The sequence below is a fragment of the Gymnogyps californianus genome, chromosome 2, assembly GCF_018139145.2.
Source record: "Gymnogyps californianus isolate 813 chromosome 2, ASM1813914v2, whole genome shotgun sequence".
In the NCBI taxonomy this organism is placed as follows: domain Eukaryota; kingdom Metazoa; phylum Chordata; class Aves; order Accipitriformes; family Cathartidae; genus Gymnogyps; species Gymnogyps californianus.
In genome coordinates this window covers 160406172-160429042 of record NC_059472.1, presented here as the reverse complement: position 1 = coordinate 160429042, position 22871 = coordinate 160406172, and the positions used below count along the sequence as shown (strand labels likewise).

Sequence of the window (22871 nt, the reverse complement as noted above, 5' to 3'; positions counted from 1 at the left end):
ATTCATGGCCTCGGTCACACATCCCTCACTGATCCTGCCTGAACACAGGACCGGCGTGAGCCAGCACAACCCCCGGAGCTGATGGTAAATGTCTGACACGTTCCAGAAATCTTTAGAAAAAGGTACCCGAAGATAAAAAGATGCAAAGAAAATATGGATAAACGTAGCATAAGAATGGGGAAAAATGAATAGTTACAGCTAAACAGTACATATGTCTGTTTTAAAGCACGTTTTCCATGTGACAGAGCAACAAATAAATTATTATTTGTATGTCAGTGAATATAACCAGTAGACTACCAGTGAAACCTGATCTGGCTTTGCAGGCAGAGTCTGTAAGAAGGGAAAGCAAAGCTATTTATGCTAGTTGAGACTAGAGAGGCTTGTGAGGAGACTTAAGAGATTTAAACAAGCAGCACCATGGTATATAAATTACAGTAGTTACAAACACAAGATTATCCACAGTGGAAAAAATAATTATTCATACATCCTGTTAGGACAGACTATCACTGCTTATTAAAAGACTGGAGGATAATTATGACTAAATAAAGCTCCTTAAAGTGAAGCCATAGCAAATATGCAATAATGTTAAGGTTTATCAAAGAGAAATACGAAACAGTAATTTAAAAAAAAATAAACTAACTTCTAAAGCGGTATTATTTGAAAAAGGAATACAGGGGTAAAGCAGATATTTCTGGAGCCTGTAAAGCAGCTCTGGTATCACAACTTCCAGCAGTAGCTTTCTGCAGGCAGAGTGAAGTGAAACAACAGGAGCAGCGAGTTTCACAGCTACTCTGCAGCATGGTGCGGACAGCTGTGAAGCTGTCAAGAATCATATGGTTTGTGCTACTGCTCCTGCTCCAGCAAAGCTGGGGACCGCAGCCGAAGCAAGCGCTCGAGCACTCGCCGTGGGGAGGGGGCTGGAGGAACCCTTCGCTGAGGGCTCATGAACACACAGATGCAGAAGTTAAAGACAGGAGCAGCAGAACATTCCCAGACCACTGCCAAGAGACTGTGGGACTGAGATAGAGGGGAGGGATTATAAAAGGGGGAAAAAAAAGGTTTCACTCTTTCAAGGGAGGGTAAGCAGAGGGGCTTCAAATGTATCAGGCACTCGAATACCTAGAAACAACCAGCGGGAGCATACGCCCTGCCTAGTATCTGGGTGCTAGACAGACCCTCCGCAGGAAAGCCATGGCCCTCTGCTTCCCAACATGTCACGTTGCTGATTTGTCATGCAGTACAAAGTGGCCAGTTCCATCACGTTAGCCTTTTAGGTTTAAGTGCTCAGTAAATATTTTAAGTTATGTCTGTATGGGCAGAAGGTAGAGTTTTTTATTCCTCTCATCTGAGGATTGCAAAAAGTACTTACAAATCTACTTTCCATATGTCAATATGCAATTAGAGGATCTAAATCTGTGATGCAAGAAGAGCTCTCATATTGAAGATAACGAAATTGAGATACTGGCAACTCTTAAGATCAAATCCTAGATCTGTTATCATAATTAGCATATTTCAGAACAGGCTAATTCAAAATTGGATAACAAGCAAGAGACGATGTGTCACATATCTTTTTATAAGATACTAAGGAAAAAAAGAAAGAGAAAGCTCACCAATGCTCCATTTAAGATATATCTATGATGCTCCAAACCAAAATATAAATTCGTTATTTGTAACTTCAACATAATTCCTAAATTTTCCCAGAACAAATGCTACCTTTTTATGTAGGTTTAAAATTCCACAAGTGGTTTATTACCAGTAGGTGTTTATATACCTCACCTCATCCCAAAGGATTTCATACATCTGTATGCACACAAATCTCAATACATAATGCAGAGGAAGAAGTATGTTCAGAACAAACCAGACATACAACTGGGTTGAGGGGATACAGTAAGAGGCAATAAGGCTAATAATGTCTGAAGCTAATGTCTGTCCCTACCGAGCCACGAGAGGAGATCCAGATTTGGATCTTGTTAGAAAGATGCCCTTTCTAACAAGAAACATGTAGATGTCACCACTCTGCCGCAGCCATTTTCTTCTACAAGTTCTTATTTCATTGAGTTGTCTGGTCAGCGCCTCTTCCTCAAGAAGAATTTACTCAACCTCCCGACAAGAATCTAAGATGCTACAATCCTCCCCAGTCCACATCCTGACAAAGGAAAACAAAATGCCCTCCAGCCAGTTAATCCTGGAGGAGGGGAGGAGAACAGTCACTATTTCCTCTACTTGACCGATGACATACAGCCATTAGGACTCATCCTAAAACACACGCTTTCCCGTTGAAAGGAGTTCATTTCAACACATGCAGTATTGGGCAACTAGTTGCACAATATTAAATTACAACCAGAGAAGGAGAAACATCTTCTGGTTTGCTTGCAAATATTCAGTCAGAGAGTTAAGGTAAAATTGATAGTCCCCAAAACTTTTTTTAACAGAATTAAGGCTGACCATCAGGATTACCAACACTTCAAGCACAGCAAGTGCCGCTGTAGTTATACTCCCAAGAGTAAGCAGAAGCCCCTCATGGATCCTTCCGAGTTGGGAAATGGCACTGGGGTATCCTGTGTCAGCCAAGGCTCCTTGATAATAAGCAGATGTGCAGACTGACTTATGTAAACATGTTTTGTTTAGGCAGTGTCCCCTATCTCACAGATCTACACTTGTGTCTGCGTGAGTACCGTGCTGTGCAGCCGGTGGAAATCTTCAGATTGGTCCCCGTGAGTTTGTGCAACCCTCAACAGTATCAGATGTGACCTCTCACTCTCCTGCCTATTTTTCAAACCTGGGTAGAAGGCATGACAGTCTGCAATGATATGGGGCACTGCCATCCACCCACAACTCTGTGTATACAGCTGGGGGAATAAATTTCCCTTCCTCATTTTCACAGAAGTAACTTCTTTCCGTGTCTCCAGGATCCCCGTACAGCTCAATGCCAAGGAAGACAGCAAGTGGCCTATGTTGAGCATGTCTATCAGTAAGACGCTTGAAGTTACACAACCTTTTTAGTACTAAATGGTGAAGGAGGCAGATTAAAGAAAATCCTGCAGCTGCCTGTTCTGCACAGAGGTGTTAAAGGTCCCCTTCTTTCAGGAGGGGAACATGCACAGGGGAATCCAAGCATCTTACAGAGATGAACGGAAGCTGTCAACAGCAGGAGAAATACAAACTCATGGATGCAGCTCAAGAAATGCTCTCCTCTTACCTTTTCTCAAATCCCTCCCAGCCTACTGTGGGACACCAATTATCAAAGAAGTTTTACTGTGCATTCACCTTTTCAATCAATCTCATTAAAAGCAGAGGTTGTTGTTGCTGTTTAAACAGGAAAAGGCAATGGATTATATCTGAGAAAATCCAAGGCATGGCAACTCCGCTAAGATCCACTAGCTATAACCATCATCTTAACATTAAACACTAAGTTACAGATGATGACTACTGCCATTTGCCACGATAATGATTGCACTAAAGTTAAAAAAAAAAATTGGAAAGCATAAAAATAAAGATCTATTTCATTCACGCTTTGGCTTGAAAAAGAAGATGAAGAGGGTATCATTTGATTTTTGCTATGAGTTTGTTTTTAAAGGAATTATGCAATAATTTTCCTCAGTGTCTGGAAATGCCTGCAGGATGTCTTTTTCACACGCACTTTAGCATTTTTGAAAGGTGAAACTGAGAAGCATAAAACCTGGGGTTCTGTTGGCAAAGTTGTTACAGAAATTTAAAATGTTTTTAACATCTATTTTTCACAATTAAAATTAAGCTCAGCACAATGAAATGGAATATTTGGGAGCAAAACAGAACTTCAGAGCATCATTTGTACTGATTACCGAAGCAGACTGATGAGAATTGGCCTTGAGAATTCTTCTCCCACCTAACCCTGTTAGTAGTTTTAACATATGTTAAAAGGCTAAATTAAACGCTGCAGGGGACCTACTATTTATTTAGCTATGCCAAGTTGTGCTAATGCACAAACTACTTTGCCTTCACTCTCGGTTTATGTTGTGTTATTTAAAGAGTAAATTGTTTTTCTCCTTAGTGAAGATGCACCATTGTATCATTTATGTAAATTCAAATCAAGACCCGCAAGCTGCATTTTAAGTGGAAAAAAAAAGATTTTTGGCTTAAAACAACACCGGGGGTCTGCATCAGTGTGAGTTCTAATATATGTGAGATATTCACAGAGGTGAAGTTATTCTAAAACTCAGGGGTTTAGATGAAGCTTTTCAGCTTCATCTAAATATCCTGTAAATATCCTGGACCTCAATAATGAAGAAGCTTGAAAGGAAACCGCCAAAGAAAACTCATTAGGTGATGCATAACAACGCATATTGATACAGGGTTAACAACCCAATAAATCACCCTTCTGAATCAATGATACTAAGTATAGAGAAGGATAAAAAGTGCAACATGGAGATACCACAAAGAGAAAGATGCAAAAGTTCTCAGCTGCAAGCTATATTTAAGCGTTTGACATGCAAAGTGTTCTCCTTCCAATAGGAAATGGAATCACAGAACAACTTGAAATTTTGAAGTGGTTTGACACTATTACACAGAGTTGATTTTGAAACGAGTATTTAACTTATGCAGCACAATTCCTTTAAAAAAAGTAGGGTGGGAGGGAGTTCATATGAACTCCAGGTGAAGAATTTTAAAACTTTATGTTTGCACAAAGCAATTAAACTGCATTAGACATTAATTGCTTTCCAATTTTTTCAAACCAGCACAGCTGGAGTTCTACAGCCATATAATCAACTTAATGATACTCTTCTCATTTGAAAGAAAGAAAACATTACCCTCCAAACACCACCACCAAAACAACACATTTTACTGACATTTTAAAATTTAAAAAAATATGAAAATACGCTCTTATTCACCATCAATGTGTCAGCTTTAATTTAAACAAATGTTTAAAGCTCAGTTAGGATTTCACATACCCTAAATGCAGGAGGGGTTACCAGAATGCCAGTGCTGAACAAAGTGAATTTAGAGGTCTACTCCAAGGCCATCTAGAAATCATCCTTTAATGTCCATCTGAACTGACTCGTACTCTCAAACAAAAATCCCGTATAGAATGCAACTGTGAGCATGCCTGAAAGGTGATACTTCACGCGACTTTGAGAGGTGATTTAACCTCTGAGTGATAAAACCCAAAGAATAAAAAGTACTGTGGCCTGTATCTTTGCTGTGCCTTTGTGCCCAGAAAGTACTGTCTGTTCAAGCAGAATTCACTCTCTTGGCAAATCAACATAGATCACATCAAAACCGCATACACCTCACAGAGGTGGCAGCACCTCTTAGGAGGCAACTTCATATGAACGCTAAGTAGGGTCTCTTACTACCTGAAAATTACTGAAATTTAACATATATCAAGTTGGCTTTAAATAGCAGTTTTTCAAGAAGGTTTCATCAAAACTGTTCAGTAAAATCAGGGAGTGGAAAAACATGCTGTTCTGCATAATTCAAACTTTGTATTTTTTCTTTCGAAATATGTTTACAGAAGAGATGAAACACAACAGAGTGGGGCTCTTTAGTCAAAACTGTGCTGGGTCAGATTAAAGGTTCATGCAGCCGCATATGGTCAGTGTTAGAAACAGGATAAGCAGATGCACAGGGGATATTAAAGAGCAAGGCAAACATATGATACTACCCATGCCTCCCAGTACTTTCAGTTCAGGGCCTCCCTGTATCACCTGTGATTCCTATATATTCAGTAATTCTCAGTTTCTCTTTCATGAACTTGCCCAGTCTGCTCTTGACCTCACATAAATTTTCAGCAATCCACAACATCCTTTAGCAAGGATTTCCATGTCACTCTAGACAACCATCTGCTGTGCAAAGAATCACCTCCTTTTATTTTGCATCTAACCCTTAAAAGTTTCATTTGATGACCCTCAGTTTCTTGCACTAAAATAAACTGAACAGTCAGTATACAGCCACCCTCCCCATGCCACCTATGATTTTGAAAGCCTCTTACCTTCCTCCTCCAACCTCTTTTACAGACTGAAGGGTCCTAGCTTACTTTACTGTTCCGCATAGGAAAGCTAGTCCACATCTTTGATCAACCTTTCTGCTGCTCTCTGAAACTTTTTAAGTTTTACTGTATTCATTTTTGAAGTTACAGATATACTTTCTGTAACCCTATGAAAATTAGTCCAAACTCATTTCTCCAAATGTTTCTAACCTCACCAAGCAGATCACATGTGCTCAAGCAAAGCTTTAGCACATCAAAGCTACAACCTCAAAAATTCTCTCTTCACTAAGCATGCTTCATTCTCTCTTCAGTCCCTATGTGCAAGTAGACTCCATATGTACCATCCTTACCCCATGACTGGACATCCTTCCAGGAAAGGTTAGAGACACTCAGCTGACAAGGAAAATGAACAAGAAAATGGAGAAAGGGGTGAGAATAGATACCATGTCACAAACACCTGCCTGGGAGCCACCGGAGATGGAGGGAAGGAAAATGCAGATCAGGCGAAGAGCCAAAAAAGAAGAAACCACAACTGAGCGGACACTGAAACAATGATTGGAACCGAGGAGCAGAGACTAGAATTAGAAAAGTAAAGAGAATGGGAGGAGTCAACAACATGAAAAGAGACAAGAGTCTGACAAAGAAAGCTGGAGGCGAAAAGAAAAAAAAAAAACCAGAAAAGGTGACATTTGGAAGAAATGAGAGAAGACGCTGTATTCACTCAACATTGGAACAGAACTTAAGATCCCAGACTCTCACCATCACCTGCGATTAACATGTATCTGTGCAATCCTCTGACAAAGTAGGCATCCCATCCACTTCTGAGCTTGGTCTACATGGGAGACTGTGTAACAAGTACTGCTATCAGTCTTTCAGCATGGTCTGACAGACTGCCAGCCGTGAAATCCTGCTCATGGGATCCTTCTGTCTGTCTGACTGTCATCTCTCAGAGGAAAGAAAATCTGTCCAGTCAACAGACCTGACCTTCCAGCACCAGGCTTGCTGCCCACCAGTGGCAGGACACCTGCATGTAAGCAGCAGGACAGACCCAGGTGGAAACAAGCAGCCTTAGTAGGACGGGAGAGAGAGAGAAAAATTGCCTAAAAACATCTGCGGGAGGCTGAGAGTGGGACTCCAGAAACCTGGAGCACCTGCTCACACAGGGCAGGAGACATTTCTAAGTATGGTTTCTGTGGCTGGACCATGTTATGTAACAGATTAATTCAAGGAGCAAAGGTTCCTGCAACTTAAAGGCCCAGTCATGAATGTCATTGATCATGGGTGTCACATCCCACAAGGCACAATTTCTACATGAGACCATTAAATACATTCTGGTCACAATGTCAATTGTTCAACCTAAGAAAAAGGCAGGATTAAGGCTGCCTATGAAACCTTTCTTTGGCCCCATTTGTGCAATACGCCTTCTGTGCTTCAAGAAAGATGCGGACCATCTGGAGAGAACTCAAAACAGTGAGAAGAATCAGAGCTCAAGAAAACATCATCTACGAAGAAAGTATGAACAAATTTGGGATTTCTGTTAGGAGGTAAAGCATGCTGAGGAAATAAACTGAGAGCCTTTTGCACAAATCTATCCTTTGTTATCCTTGGCAGATGGTACAAGTAGTAACGGGATAAACCCAGAATGAGGAGAGTGTGGGTTAGATGCGAGGAAAGTGTTTCCAACAGTAAAAACAAAGAGACTGGAAGGGATTGTTTAGGGAAGATCTGGATTTTTTATTATTGGAAGATTTAAGAGCAGTTTATGTAAATTTCTGTCAGGAATGATAGCTGTAGATAATCTGCCTTGGAAAAGGAGGTGAACTAGATGACTTCCAAATGTCCCTTCCTGCCCTATGAATCTGAGGTAGAGTTGCTTTAACACCGATCCGTCATAAAATTCTTCTTGAGACCATTTCCCTAGTCGATGTGTGAACAGACAGGATGAACAACCAGTAAATATTTAACTTTCTTCTCATTTTTCAGTGTGTGGTCCTAGTCTTTACCTACTGACAACATTAAAATTGTGCCCTGCAAGCCAAATCAGTAATTTCACTCTGGGCTAGACTGGTCATTGATATAATGCTGAAATATTACTTCACTATTATTAAATAATTTATTTTTGTAACACAGAGGAATGCTATCTCCACTTTGCAGATGTAGATCTCCACTTTGCAGATGTAGAAGTCAGTCATTGACTTCAGATGAAGATATTATAAATGCTTATATGGATGTAGATCTGAAAGTGTAAAGGCAAAACTCTGCAATGATTTCAAGTGCCCTTATTTCATGCATAAGGTCCATTCTCTGCAGGAAGAATTCTTGTATAAAAACATTCATGTAAAACTATAAACTGTATCGTAATACATGTGCATGAAAAGAAATAATCAGTGTTTCAAAATTAATCTTAATACTAGTATCTCCTAAAATATGTGCTTGACTTTGCAACTTTAACAATTTTTAAACATATTTTTAATATTAAATATTTTAACTTCTTCCTGCCTAAAGATCTAGCTTCTCCTTCCACTACTGCAGTGTTATTCTGTCCAGATTATCTAATCTCTCTGCCACTCCACAATTTCTTTTTCCACTGACTGTTGCAAGTTTTGTAATGCGCTTTCTTTGAAGATTAGGGAAAAAAAAAAAAAGATAAGGAACAAAGATAAAGAAGTTCACTGCTACTTTTTCACCATTTTCTTTGTTCACACAATCAACAGAAGTTCACCAACCACTTCTTTTCGATGGCATAAAGCACCCCCCCCCCCCCCATCTCCAGACTCCAAATTTTATCTTAGCAGCAGCAACAAATTAAGGGGGAATAGTGCAATTGGTCTGGAATGAAAATTACGTGCTTTGTCCAATTACAAGAGAAGCAGGAAAGCAGGAAGGTGTGTTGCCAGGTTTTTTTTTGTAGTTGTAGCGACAGTCTCACAAGAGCAAATATTTAGCAGACCAAAGTACCAAAAATCAAAAAAGCTGTGTGAAAATCTCAGCTTCTACTTATTTAAGAATGTTCTGTCTTCATGATTATGGCAAAAGGACCGAAAATGTGCAATTAATGCAATTTGCAGTCTCTGAAAGTAGATGGAAAGTAAAATGAATCAAAAGGTGTTTTGTTCTTCTATGAAATTGTGTTTCTAGGCCATTCTCGTTAGCTTTTAATGCTCGGAGTTGACAATGTGGGAAACAGAGGAGGAAGGTAGAAGTGGGCTCTGCTGTAAGTCGCAGCCGGTTTCTGGCTGCTTGCCTGCCTCATGGGCTGCACTTCCCCTGCTCTCTGCAGGCAGCACAAATCAAGGGAGCAGATTCCTTTCGAAGAAGCTGGATTCCACTCAGCCGTAAGTCCTGGGCTGACAGAAGCTTCTCACAAGGCTTATAAAAAGAAAAAGGGAACAACCAAAGGAAAAGGCTCCAAAACCCACGATGCTCATGATATACAAGAGCTGGCAGCATTACTTTTACCACTGCCAGGCTTGATAGTTTATCTTTGCTTGACGTTATTGCCCCTCCCCACATGTGGTCAGTAACTCACTCATTCCTTCTGAGCATACACACACACACACACCTCACCCCTTTCGGCCTCCCTACCCCAGTATGGCTCAGATACTATTTATTTTAATGGTTTTTAGCACACTGCTTTCTGAGCACAAATCCTAAATCTGTTACTAAATTCCCTGCCCCAATCTCATTTGCAGTCTTCTCTTGGACTCCCATATCCCACCTCAGAAAGGCTCCATCATTGACCATCTTCTCTCTTGCCTTTCTCTTGAATGTTCTTATTTAGCCTCAATCTCAGGAGGAATCCAGAGAAAAATACCACACAAGCCAAGCTTTGGCTAATCTCTCAGCTATCGAAATCCTCATCCAGTTCTGTTCTATTCTACTATGTTAAACTCACTATTTTTCAGTAGCAAATTATTTAATTATTTCATGTAAAAGACTTCACTTTATGCCCCGTGCCCTGTGCTTCTCTAACTCCTTTATCTTCACTACTGAAGACAAAAACCCAGAATTGTCTTATACTCAACTCTGAAAAAAGTGATGCAAAAGTAACTCCACCTACACCTGCATCTACTTCTGGTGGAGGCTTTGGTTCTTTTCTGTGTTCTAGGCAATTTCTGCACTGTCTGTTATAATATACTCCCATAATTCTCCTATGTCTCACATACCTAAAGTTATTTCTAAATATACAAATATTTCTATTGGATTAAGTTACTTATACTATACAATAGAAACAGAAAAGCTTACAAAAAAAAAAAAAAGAGATGAAGCTGATGAGTATGAATTATTTGGAAATCAGCGTCAAAACTACTTCCCCAAGTTATGGCTCTAAAGTCTCTACGGAGTCACATCTTATCCTAAATCTTGATACATTTCCTCCCACCGTTACACAACCAAATGTCATCAGTGCGTGTTACTTCACACGTCGTATTTTCTCCTAAAAGAACGGAGTCAAGCCACCCAGAATCCAGTCCTCCTACCCCTGCAGGGCACAGTGGCACTGTCAGCACACCACAGACAATACAGACGATTGATCAAGAAGTCACAGATCAGAGGAGGCTTTCTTCTGCTAGGTTTCAAGACACAGTGCCAAAAAACACCTGACATCTATTTTTTTTCCCCATTGTTATGAGGACATCAATGACTTCTGCAACTAACCCCAATTCTGCATCTAAGTCTGGAACCAAAATTACCTGAGGTCAGAGAAACCTACGACTCCCAATTAACTTTCACATCTCCTTAATACATTTCTTTCCTAAATGTCAGAGATGTAGTCTGATCACTGTTATTTTAATTAAAGATTAATAGTACTTAGCTTTTTAATGCTTTGATCAGCCAAAGCAATGGGCCCATAATAGCCTTTCAATCTTAACTAATCGAAGTCAACACTTTCAGTTGGAAGGAAGAGTAAGTTGAGTGCAAAAAAGGGCTGGTTCAGAACCATGCATACGTTTTTTAGAAGACTGTTGTCCAGCTTTTAAAAAACAAGTTTATGGCTAGGGAAAGTGCTGTAATCAACTCTTCATGATAACAGCAAGAAAGTAACCTTGAGAAGAACAGAGAGCGGATGAAACAGCACTAAAACTTTTGCAAACAATCCAAAACAGGGTCAAATACAGAACGAAAACAGCTGTTCAGTTCAAGTTGCTCTACATATTTACTGCAATTTAACACCAGCTTTGGAAAATTCCATTAAGAACAGAAATTTTTGTGTATTTCATTCAGGTATACACACAAGATCTATTTAACTGAAATTCTCTGTAAGAAAGGAAGTATCTCTTGGAACCTAAGAAGTTTGTGAGCCTGTAAAACATGAAAATTATATATGCAGCAAGCAGATGAAGTAATTTTTTGTGCACGGAAAATACACTCTGTGTTGGATTAGGAGGAAGTAAAATGATGACAACGATTCTCTCCAAGTCTGTCAAAATGTAATTACACCTGTAACTGGTAACAGCAATCTCTGCAGCAAAAGAGACCCACTACTGGGTTAAAAGCTGCTATCAGGGCTTCAACAGAGAAGCTCTGCTAGAATTCTGTGACGCTGTTTCAACAGTGATCACAGACAGTGTCTCCTGGTTTCCCTCAAATAATGTAATTAATAATTCCACTGCTTTTTGGCTAATTTATATTGATAAAAAGTTAAAACCCCCCCCGAACGTTATTTTCTGTATTATAAATTCTGAAATAAGGAAGAACACAGTAGAAATGACAACAGATTTGTTTTACTTCGTTCCTGAAAATATAGACATACAAACTGAAACTTCAGAAATAACTTTATATGGATTTGCTAATACACCATTTTCTCAGTAGGAAAGCTTCAGTAATCACATTTTATCTCGCATCACTTAGTCTGTTTTAACTTAAAGAGCTCATATGCTGTAATTCAAGAGTTTACCAGTGTTGTCTGAGGACAACACTCAAGGAACGCGCTTTTCACCTTGGTCTCCCTATACACCAATTAAGCCATCAGTCTCAAGCACAGGCTGCTGTTGCCAGCACTTCAAAGCACCAGCAGCATGTCCCAAGCCTGCGCCCCGAGCCCTCTGCGCTCCATTACCCGACTACCAGCCCAGCCCCTGACTCAGCACCCGCCTCCTCGCTCACTAACCTGGTTTTAGCTTCCACACCCACAGAGACAGTGGAGCTTGCAGACTCCTCGGATACTGAGTGCTGAAGGACTGGTGTTAGCTGCTTGGTGCTGTCCACTTCCGTTTGGGCATCCTCTTCTGCAGACTGCTCTTTGACTTCTGTTTAAAAAATAAGAATAATATTTTTTTATTTTTTATTTTATTTATTTAGACTATAAAAACATCTGTAAGCTTTCCTTTATGCTGCAAACATCCATTTTATTTATAGTTAGATTAATCCATGTCACAATGTTCTCAGACACAACAAAATTAAGAGAGTAGGAAAATATTACCCTTCACATCTAGCTAAAACATGAAATTGAACGCTTATAAAGTTATTTAGTTCACAGTGGTACACTGTGTTATGGAAAGATGTTCAATAAGTAATGAGGAATGGGGCAGGGGGAGCACTGCTCAATGACAACCTTTTCATAAGAGGTTGCAGTTTTAGACATTCTCATTCTCCCCCCATCTCCTCTTGTGCACCTGCTCTGTCATCCCTGAACAAACATCAGGGCGAGCACACTGATCTGGGGTATAATAAACCTTTTTTCCTCCCAGATGAGCTTTAACTTTGATCAATTCCCTGCACTAGTTCATTCCTGATTACACTAACTCTATGCTGGCACAGGGTCGAGGAGGTGAAGGAAGGAAGGACACTGTTTACGCCAGCTTAAACTTCATTCCAAACTGTGGGAATATAAGCAATTTTTGCAGCATCCTTTTAATTTAGATTAGTTATTAGAAATATATGCATCTACAGCTGACAATGGTACTAACTTGCCTAGAAAGTTTGTTTCTGCTCAGAAACATGAAACACCAAGTTGCCACTGTCTGTGCAACTTAAATCCTCTTCCCATTTGGTTTCCTCCTTTGCACAGAATGAGTCAGGGATTTGCCAGGAGAACACGGCAATGTGCCGCTCCAAGTGCATCAGAATGCACAGGAACAAGGCTGAAGGCTGCAGAGCAGTAAAATTTGGTATTTCCACACTCCTCCATACTTTGATTTTGAAACCTAAATAACATAAAAATCACAGGACTCTGGCAGATGTTCTTTGGCACTACTGCCTCCTCCTGTCACTGTCCATGGCTGCTACATCTGTCCCCACAGCAGAGCCAGACCAAGGACCTGCGCCTGGGTCGCACACCACCTAAAACTTCCAGTGAACATGGGTTTGAGCTAAGAGGCCAATACATACAGCTCTTTCAAAGAAGTCCAGTTAGAGTAAAGCAACAGATTATTTAGAAGATTTAAGCAGAAGATCCATTCACTTTTTAAAAAAATTAATACACAACATGTCAAAATATAATCAATTATTGCAAAAGAGAAATGATTCAAGTGGAGAAATGGATGGGTAGAAGAATCGGCAACATGGGTGGGCGTGCACGAAAACCTGCTACAAGCTTTAATCTTATTTCTAAAAACAATAAAAGAGAGGAAAATTCTCAGAACATAAAACTGCACAGCTTGGTCTGTAATACTGAAATTATATACCTGCTAGAGCACACGGAGAAGGGGAAATCTTTCTTGTTTGATGTACAGAGATTGAAGTAAAATTATTCTTTAACCTAGAGTGAACTCATTCAGGAAGACAATATATAACATTTAAAACCCTCAATGAAGGCATCTAAAACATACTGAAGAGAAACACAAAATTAAGAAAAAAAAGAATAAGAAAATCCTGTTCATGACTGGGTGTGCCAGATATTTATTTGAGCTGGTGTACACTGGAATCGCTTCACCTATTTCAGTTAAGCTGCTCAGTAACATACACCTGAAATGTTTTTGGACATCTGAAACATCCAAAAACGACTACCTGTCCAAAAGCCAAATGGCTCATGTTAAACCCATTCCACCAACCTATCCTGAAAAAAAAAAAAGGCTGGGCAATCATTTGACACTAAATAAATATCCTGTTGGGAATACATCCCTTGTAATAGTAAATGGCTCTGTACAGAAAACAAAACAAAATAAACCAAAACCCCACACCCTTAGTTTTTGGCACATCTGAACAAACAATCCCTGCAATCATTCCTGGACAAGGATCCCTGAAACAGGCAGCATCCAGTGGAGCCATTCGTAACTGTCTGTAGTGTGTTTCCAAAGTATGTTGGATCTGAAGGATAATTTTGTGCAAGTAACCCCCAAATTACTAAATACAACCTCAATGAAGAGCGCAAAACATAAACACCTACAAGACAGGCAGATGTCAAATCGCTAAAAAGAAAACCCACAACACAGCCCAGGACAACCACTCATGAAGTGCTCAAGGAAGACCACCAGAAACTGTGGCCTTGCTCTGATCCATCTTGGCAACTTTATTTAACCTAGTTAAACTCTGCAAAAGGAACTCTGCTTTATTGTGTGCCTGCAGAAACTTTCAAGTAAGCAAAAGCCATTTACTCTTTGCCAGCTTTCATCTCATTATACATTAATGGGCACCCATTACACTGGAAAGGCAAAGTTCACGGGCACTAACTCATTCTCAAGAACTCCGGCCTGAGTGAGAAGACACAGATTGTTTCACTACACACTACGACTATATTAGCTTACATCCTTATGGTGCTTTTTCCCCTGCTGTTTGCTTCTCTAGAAAAGAAGGGACCCAAATTATACTAAATGAGACAAACAACATCTCAACTGCTGTCTCTGCAATAAACCAAACTGTGTCTCAATATGCCGTTGGAAGACTGAAAACACAGTACTCACCAAACAGAATGAAAATAGCGTTTATGTTAGTTGTGTGTGCCATACTTCAACTTTATGAAAGTTCTCCCACAGAAGATTAAGGAAGAACAGAAGTAATGCATTTCATGAGTCAAACTCCTAGGAGATGGGAATCCGGCACTGGCATGGCAAAGGCACAGCAGATACCCTCATCACTGCCTCAGAGATGTTCTTGGAAGCATCTGGCACAATATATTAACTGCTTTTCACTGTATTTAATGAACATTCATCAGACTTGGTTATGGCATCCTACTTTGAAGCTTCTGGGAGTGAAGGAACCATGAATGATTAATAAATGCGAAGCTCATTTGCAGATTCATATATAAGGCTTTATTTTGCCTCCTATTTTCATGATTGTTTCTGTCACAATGAATGTCTTGCCCATGTATAATGAGTTGGTGGGGGAACTGAGAATTAAAAAAGCTAATTGCGCAATTCCCAAATGTCTCTAAGTTCTTCTTTAACATCACTATCCTTTACTAAAACATTAGGAAAATACTAGGAAATGTAGCATTTAAAAAATTTTTATTATTTGAAGACAACTACATCAATAGTTCTTTTCCACCTGACTAGTGAGGACAGAAAGGCCTTCTTTTCTTATTAAGGTTAAAAGAAATCCTCAGAAGTACAAGGAGTAAAGTTCCTATCCACATGGGCCATCAAAAGGGTTGAGACTTCCATATGCTTTACAACTCGGGTGACATTCACAGAATCACAGCATGGTTGAGGCTGGAAGGCAGCCCAGAGGTCACCTTGTCCAACCCCCAGCTCAAGCAGGGCCACCCAGAGCCAGCTGCCCAGGACTATGCCCAGATGGTTTTTGAGCATCTCCAAGGATGGAGCTATGAAATAGTAGCAAAAAAAAAAAAAAAAATTACCTAACATAGACGGGACAGATATGCAGGGAAGTCACTGGGATGATAAGATTTACAGCATGTGTATTAAATTTCTCTTTTAATTAACACTTTCATCACATTTGCCTAAATAAGATGTATACATTGGACTCTAGGTTGAACACACAATCCTTAGGTTTTATACTATTTAAGTAATTTGAAATTTTTCAAATGAGGAAAAAAATCTCTACAAAGGTTCCATATTTTAAGCATTCAAAAACTTCTTCTCTTAATAATTATTTTTATTGCTCTTTCTAGAGCAGAACGCAGTGAATACTCAAAGAAAATAACAAAAAGCACATACCATTCTCAGTCGATTATGTGCATTACCCACCTTCCTAATAGCAGTTGGTGTCCTTACTTAGATGTCTTATATAGAGATTTATAATGTTCAGAATAATAACTGTGTTGACAATTTCCACTTCTCCTGCTCTATCTTCAGATGCCTTAGAAACCTCTCCCCATCTAAGAGACATGCATGGGACATGTAGACTCACAGGTGGAAACCCCTGGTAAGCCCATCTGTGGCAGTGGTTCCCTTGCAGACCGTCACATGCATGCTTGTGGGAAGAAGGAGAGTGGTGATGGCTGGAATTTTATTACATGATCACAGATTTCTTTGGGGATGTGATGAAGCAACACTGACTAAAGATCTAAAAATGTTCTTTTGTTACAAACAATCCTTTTCTGTTTTCTAGTAATCACAAGATGCTATTCTGCAAGCCACCTGGGTAAACCTACAGCAAGACAAGGAGATGTATGTGTGAGCTCTGCTATGGCAATCAGGCAAAGAAAAGACACCAGCATATCCAGAAGTTTTTTTTAAAAAGTTAGAAACTCCTTTCCAAGTCAAAAACTGAACATACTGTAAGAGTTCTGCCACAAAAAAAAACCCCTCCTTTAAAATCTTATAATACTCAGTATATAGTGACACTTAAAAAAAAACCAAAACAGCTGTCGTAAAATAAATATTATACTCTTGTTTAGATGCAACAAGTTGACTGTTTAACCAGTTTACTGGTTGGGACTCTACTGTCAGACCTACTGCTAATTTGGCAGAAAACGAAGCAAATGTCATGAGCTTCCAAAACTTTCAGTAAGACCAAAAAGTATTGCAGGCTGGAAAATACCAGTATCACCAAACACAGCAGGGACACTCCAGGGGCCTCAACTGTTGCTTACCGAAGTGTTCTGCAAGAGGGAATAACAAGCTTTTAACCAGCAGATGCAATTGTTATTTTTGCACAAGGAAGGGGTAGTACTGCATCAGAAAATGGCTAACGGGACAACGTGTTTTACACAGCCTCGTAGGGGTCTACAGAAGTAGAGCATTTTGGTGTTGCTTCTAGTTCTAGTAGTTTAGACAGATAAAGAAACCAGGTCAGTGTAGCAACAATATGAAAAGAAATCTTAACAAGGGAATGTAAATTATGAATTTAAAATGCCTATCTAGTACTATAATTACCAAGTTTCACTCACTGTCCCAATTTAGGAACAAAACAAGTTTCCACTAGTCAGAGTTAGTAATTCTGTTAGTGTTCCAGACACAATTTCATAGAAACATCACCTCTCCTGCTAGTGTCTGAGGAATTCAGACTGGCATGCACAGCGATCACTTATGCGCAGAAATCTTTCACATACTATAACTTTGTATGTATAGGTTTTAGCAGCTGAACACGGGGGAACAAACGGACATGCTGCGGCTAACCGGTCCCGTGCAGATCACCTGCAACCCTTCCAGACAGCACTGAGCCATGCCAAGGTATACCGAAAGACACGCAGAGGGCGATGGTTGCTAACAGCTACTGCCATTACTTGGGCTGCACTGAGTTTGTAGCCATCTATTCTTGCCTGCTAAAAACACAACCATGGCAGAGAAAGGGAAAAAAAAAACCATACTGAAGTTTGAGTGTGACGGTAATAACCACATGCAAGAACCATTTCTCCACAGACAGAGGCATACTTTCTTCATCTTAAGTCAACATTGCAAGATTTTATTCACAATAATAAACAACAAAACATACAACCGCATCAGAAGTGTTTCATTGGGGTTTTGTGCAAGTGCTGCATGTGTTGTATTTTCTTTTAAAACCACCACTTATCTATTTTTTCCTATCTGAAGGACATCGCGGTGATTTACTGCGACAGTTGTTACATGGAGATGAGAAGAAAGCCTGCAGTTATTCTTTTTTGTACATTTCAGCGTGTATTTTGATACTTTTCATTCAAATAGAACTCCTATTTGTTGAAAGCATTTTACACAGAAAATAACTGCAAATTTTGTACTGGTTATAAAATAAAAATAAGGTTTTCAATGTAGGACCATTTAAGCTATGATTTCAGTCATTCTAGACACAAGACGACCTATTATGGATAACCAGCTCCAAGTGATCCGTGACTGAGGAACTTCCTAAGCTAGGGGGGTATTCAACAGCACTCATCTGATTATTTTTCCATTAATTTGTTGAGGTCTTTCTGAAACCCATGTAAATTTTTCATGCCCAAAGCATCCACTAGCAATGAATTCTATAATTGAAGTAGATGCTGAGTGCAAATGCACCTACCTTCGTGCTCTGAACATGACCTGATGTCCCCTAATTTTTGTGTTGCAGAACAAAATGAATCATCTTTCCCTGTTCATTTTCTCCATACCACTCATCATTTTGTGGGACCCTATTAAATTCCTCTCCAGTCATATCGTTTCAGGTTGAAGTCTTTTACCTTAACTGATCCCCGCACAGAAGCTATTCTTTACTTCTTGTCGTACTTGTTGGCCTTTCCTGTACTTTCCCAATTACGGTTCGTCCTTTTGGAGAAGGGGAAGCAGAACTGCATGTGGCATTTAACATGCAGTCATGCCATGGGTTTATAAAACAACAGTAAAAAAACCCACACTGATGCTTTTTTCCCCCCTTATCCTTTTGCCAGCAATTCTTAGAATTTGATTTCCTTTTTTGACTTACAAAAGCTACTGCAATTCTCAGAACGACTACAGTACCACTTGCTCAGGTAGCAACAGCTATTTGAGAGCGATTTTTGTTTATACAAAATTAGGATGGTGATTTTCCCCTGCATGTTCTTTTACATGCACTACGACTGAATTTAAGAGTCATTCAGTCTTCTGTGGTCAGTCTTCAGTGCCTTGCAGGTGGGCACCTCTTTTATTACGCTAAATAAGTTTATTTTACCCATTACTTTCTTCCCTTTTGTACCTGACCTAGAAAAGGGCTACCAGGGCAGATGCTTATGGGACTCCAAAGCCAACCCAGTTTATACTATGATTTTAATTAGGTGGGACTGGGGTCTCAACTTCTCTAATATTTCTTCTACCAAACTGGAGAGTCAGCCTCAAAACAGCATTACCAAAAATTAAGACAGGTCCATAGAACTAAAACGTACACAAAACAGCACTGTTTCCAGTGAGGAAAAGAGTGTACGGCACACAAGATACATGCTACTATTTCAATATACTTGACTGGTAATGTCAACACAAATTCCCTCATCACGTCACTAACGACACAGCCACCGCAGCAGTGTTAAGCTTCAGGGCAATGGGAAGGTGGAATATTCTGGGTCCTTGAAAACTCCTTCTAAAACCTGTTGGTTATGTTTAACAAAGCATAGTTTGATACCAAAACTGCAAAAGCAGTATTGAATAAACAAAAAAAAAAAAGAGGTTGCATTTCAGAAATGACCTCCACAATGAAAAACTCAGTAAGGTTAGCATTTATTTGGAAATAACAGATTCCACCTACTACAAAATATTCTACCTACTCTCATGTCGTGGTTTAACCCCAGCCAGCAACTAAGCACCACGCAGCTGCTCCCTCACTCCCCCCACCCAGTGGGATGGGGAGGAGAATCGAAAAAAAGTAAAACTCGTGGGTTGAGATAAGAACAGTTTAATAACTAAAGTAAAATAAAATGTAATACTAACAATAATCATAAAAATATAATAATGATGATGATGATAATGAAAAGGAATATAACCAAAAACAAGGGGGGGGGGGGTAAGAAATAAAACCCAAGGAAAAAAAACAGTGATGCACAACGCAATGGCTCACCACCCGCTGACCGATGCCCCAGCAGCCATTGGCCCCTCCTGGCCAACTCCCCCCAGTTTATATACTGGGCATGACATTCCATGGTATGGAATACCCCTTTGGCTAGTTCGGGTCAGCTGCCCTGGCTCTGCCCCCTCCCAGCTTCTTGCACACCTGCTTGCTGGCAGAGCATGGGAAACTGAGAAGTCCTTAACTTAGGATAAGTGCTACTTGGCAACAACTAAAACATCAGTGTGTTATCAACATTATTCTCACACTAAATCCAAAACACAGCACTGTACCAGCTACTAGGAAGAAAATTAACTCTATCCCAGCCGAAACCAGGACATCTCAAAACACCTGAGACGGAGATATCGGTCAGAAGGAAAAAAATCAGATTTTCTAAATGGCCCATTTTAAGCACGCATGATGATAAATGTTATTATCAAGTAAGCCTGTAGTGATTTAAAGGCAAATATCAAATAACATCCCGTTGTGTCTGGTTTCCTTATTACAAACATATTACCAGAATACAAAGAAAAATAGTAAGATGCTTGTAATAATAACAACCAGATGCTTCAGTTCTGCTAATTTTTCCAGTGGCCAGACAGGTAGGAGTCAGCTGCATAAGAAAGAAGGAACTGCTCCTTTTATAATGAGTACAGGGAATTTTAATTGCCTTAAAACATATTCAAACGCATTTTAAGCACATATTTGCCCCAAATATTTATGGACAAATTTAATCTACAGGCAATGTCCTCAGTGGTGTCCATTCTTCCCTTCATTAATTTTAGAAGTGATAAGCAGTATAGTGATGAGGCCAAAGTATCTGTCTGAAAAGCACAAAGTGGATTTTAAAAGGTCTTTGGTGTTAACAAGTTGATGAGAGCTTTTGCCATTGATTCACCCAAACCAGGACTTGCTCTTAGGTGTGTTTTACCTGTCTTAGTGGGAGGCTCTGCTCAGTATGGTTCATAATGGCACAAAAAGTGACGTATTTTCTCTAGTAAGCAGGGTATTGCAATATTTTTTTTCCTCTAGAAAAGTGCTTTTCAGGCTGCTTCAAAGCTGATGAGATTCTGAATTAGTCCAAAATTCTCTGGCAGCTTCTACACGGATAACTTTCCTCCGCTGAGAAGCGTTTGCTTCTGGTTCTTCTGGGCTTTGCCCCGAGACAAAGAGGCTGATTAGAGGAAGACTTCGGGGAGTTAACGTGAAGTCCAACAAGAAATCAGCTGGCCAGGCAGCGTCACTGGGTCTGAAAATAACATTACTAACGACAATGATGCAGGCAAGGAGCTATTGGTTGATAAAATCATAAGAGATTCTTTTATATTTTACCAATTCTGAAGCCTCCAGACACCATGGGGAGGTAAGGGTTTGTTATTAAGTACTAATTTATTTTAAGAATTGGTTGACATGATACATATAGTAAACAGAATACTCGATGGATTTACTATGAATTTCCCAAGAGACTCAGCAGTTAAACTAAACTTATTTCATTGCAATTCTCCCAGATCAGAGTCTGAATCTCAACATTTTTATGTGACACAACATAGGAAGAATTACAGACTCTAGGATGAGTTGGATATTTCACAAGTGTTCTCAAAAAAGAGGGAATAATCAAAGAATTAACACAAAGAATTCAGTTTCAGTCAACTTAAATACAGAACCAAGAAAATAACAAGTACAGAAACTTGCAAGTACATATTTGTACACACGTACAAATAACAAGTACAGAAACTAATAGAAGATGGGGAAAGGCAGCAGAAGCGAAGTCTTCATTAATAGCAAAGGGCCACGAAACCTACAGAAAGCTTACAGGAGGTATTTGTTATATTATTTCTTTCTTTAGATCAGCATTTTTTATATTTGCATATATTTGTGCGCACACAGGCACACGCTTTGCAGACTTCTGTGTTTTGGTTTGGGGTTTTTTTGGCCATTACAGAGAGTCACTCATCAGAAGAAAACTCCTCTTATGGAGAGGAGCAACACAAGGCGACCTACAGGAAAACACAGTATTCTACAACAAACTGTATTTTACTGATAGCTAGAAAGGTGGAAGGTGTTGATGGCTGGAAGGTCTTGACAGGACCAGAGGCAATGGGCACAAACTGAAACACAGGAGGTTCCCTCAGAACATCCGGAAACACTTTTTCACTGCGAGGGTGACTGAGCACTGGAGCAGGTTGCCCAGAGAGGTTGTGGAGTCTCCATCCTTGGGAGATACTGAAAAGCTGTCTGGACATGGTCCTGGGCAACCAGCTTTAGGTGGCCCTGCTTGAGCAGGGGTGTTGGACCAGATGGCCTTCAGAGGTCCCTGCCAGCCTCAACCATTCTGTGATGCTGTGGGTGCTAAAATGATGGAAGGGGTGGGTAACCTCAACACTGGTTGGATAGAAAAATACCAGTGTAAAGTCACTGGTGGGAACCACAGTGAAGAAAATTGGACTAAGTAACAGACAACTGGAAAGACCAATACAAAGCTGAGAAGCAAAATAGCCACTCAGGGAGAAACCAAGAAATCAGCAAGAGAGACAGGGCTGGTGGGTAAAGGAAAGGAGTCTATCCTGAGGTTGACAAGAAGATGAAAGTCTAATGATTCAGTAGAAGCAGTTGCCAGCATCATTTTTTAGGAAAAAGTTGACTTAGCTCCAAACAGGTCTTTTTTCCAAATTCCACAATTTCTTCTTTCCAATTCCAAATCCCTCCTCTCTTTCCATCCCTAAGAATTCTACATTCATTTATACTAAAGCAAACATAGCACTTTGCAGAAAACAGGCAGGGCTCAGAAATCACTGTAGTTGGCAGGGATAATGACCCATACTGAAATGATCAGAACAGCACACAGCTTACCCTGCTTTGCTTCCAATTCTGCCTCTTTTTACATATGAGATTACAGAATTTTGTTAAGGGTAGCAACTTGTTTCCTGGACTGCCATTAAAATGGCCGTGCCTTAGCATTACAAAAGAGCCACTTCAGGAAGAATTTTTTTTTTTTTTCCTTTTTAACAAACATTTGTGTCAACATTACAAAGAGAAAGAATGTATAATGTTTAGTACTTACATCCTCTCTTGCTTTTTTCCCCATAAAAGATCCGACAGCTAG

At 39.8% G+C, this 22871-nt stretch overlaps 1 protein-coding gene across 1 annotated transcript in view; it reads right to left on the bottom strand.

Moving 5' to 3' along the window:
* KMT2C (lysine methyltransferase 2C) overlaps positions 1–22871 on the bottom strand; it is a 201783-nt gene that overhangs the window by 126061 nt on the left and 52851 nt on the right. The window contains exon 4 of the mRNA XM_050891342.1: positions 12075–12213. Within this exon, the coding sequence (XP_050747299.1) occupies positions 12075–12213 (139 nt within the window). The remainder of the gene's footprint in view (positions 1–12074; positions 12214–22871) is intronic.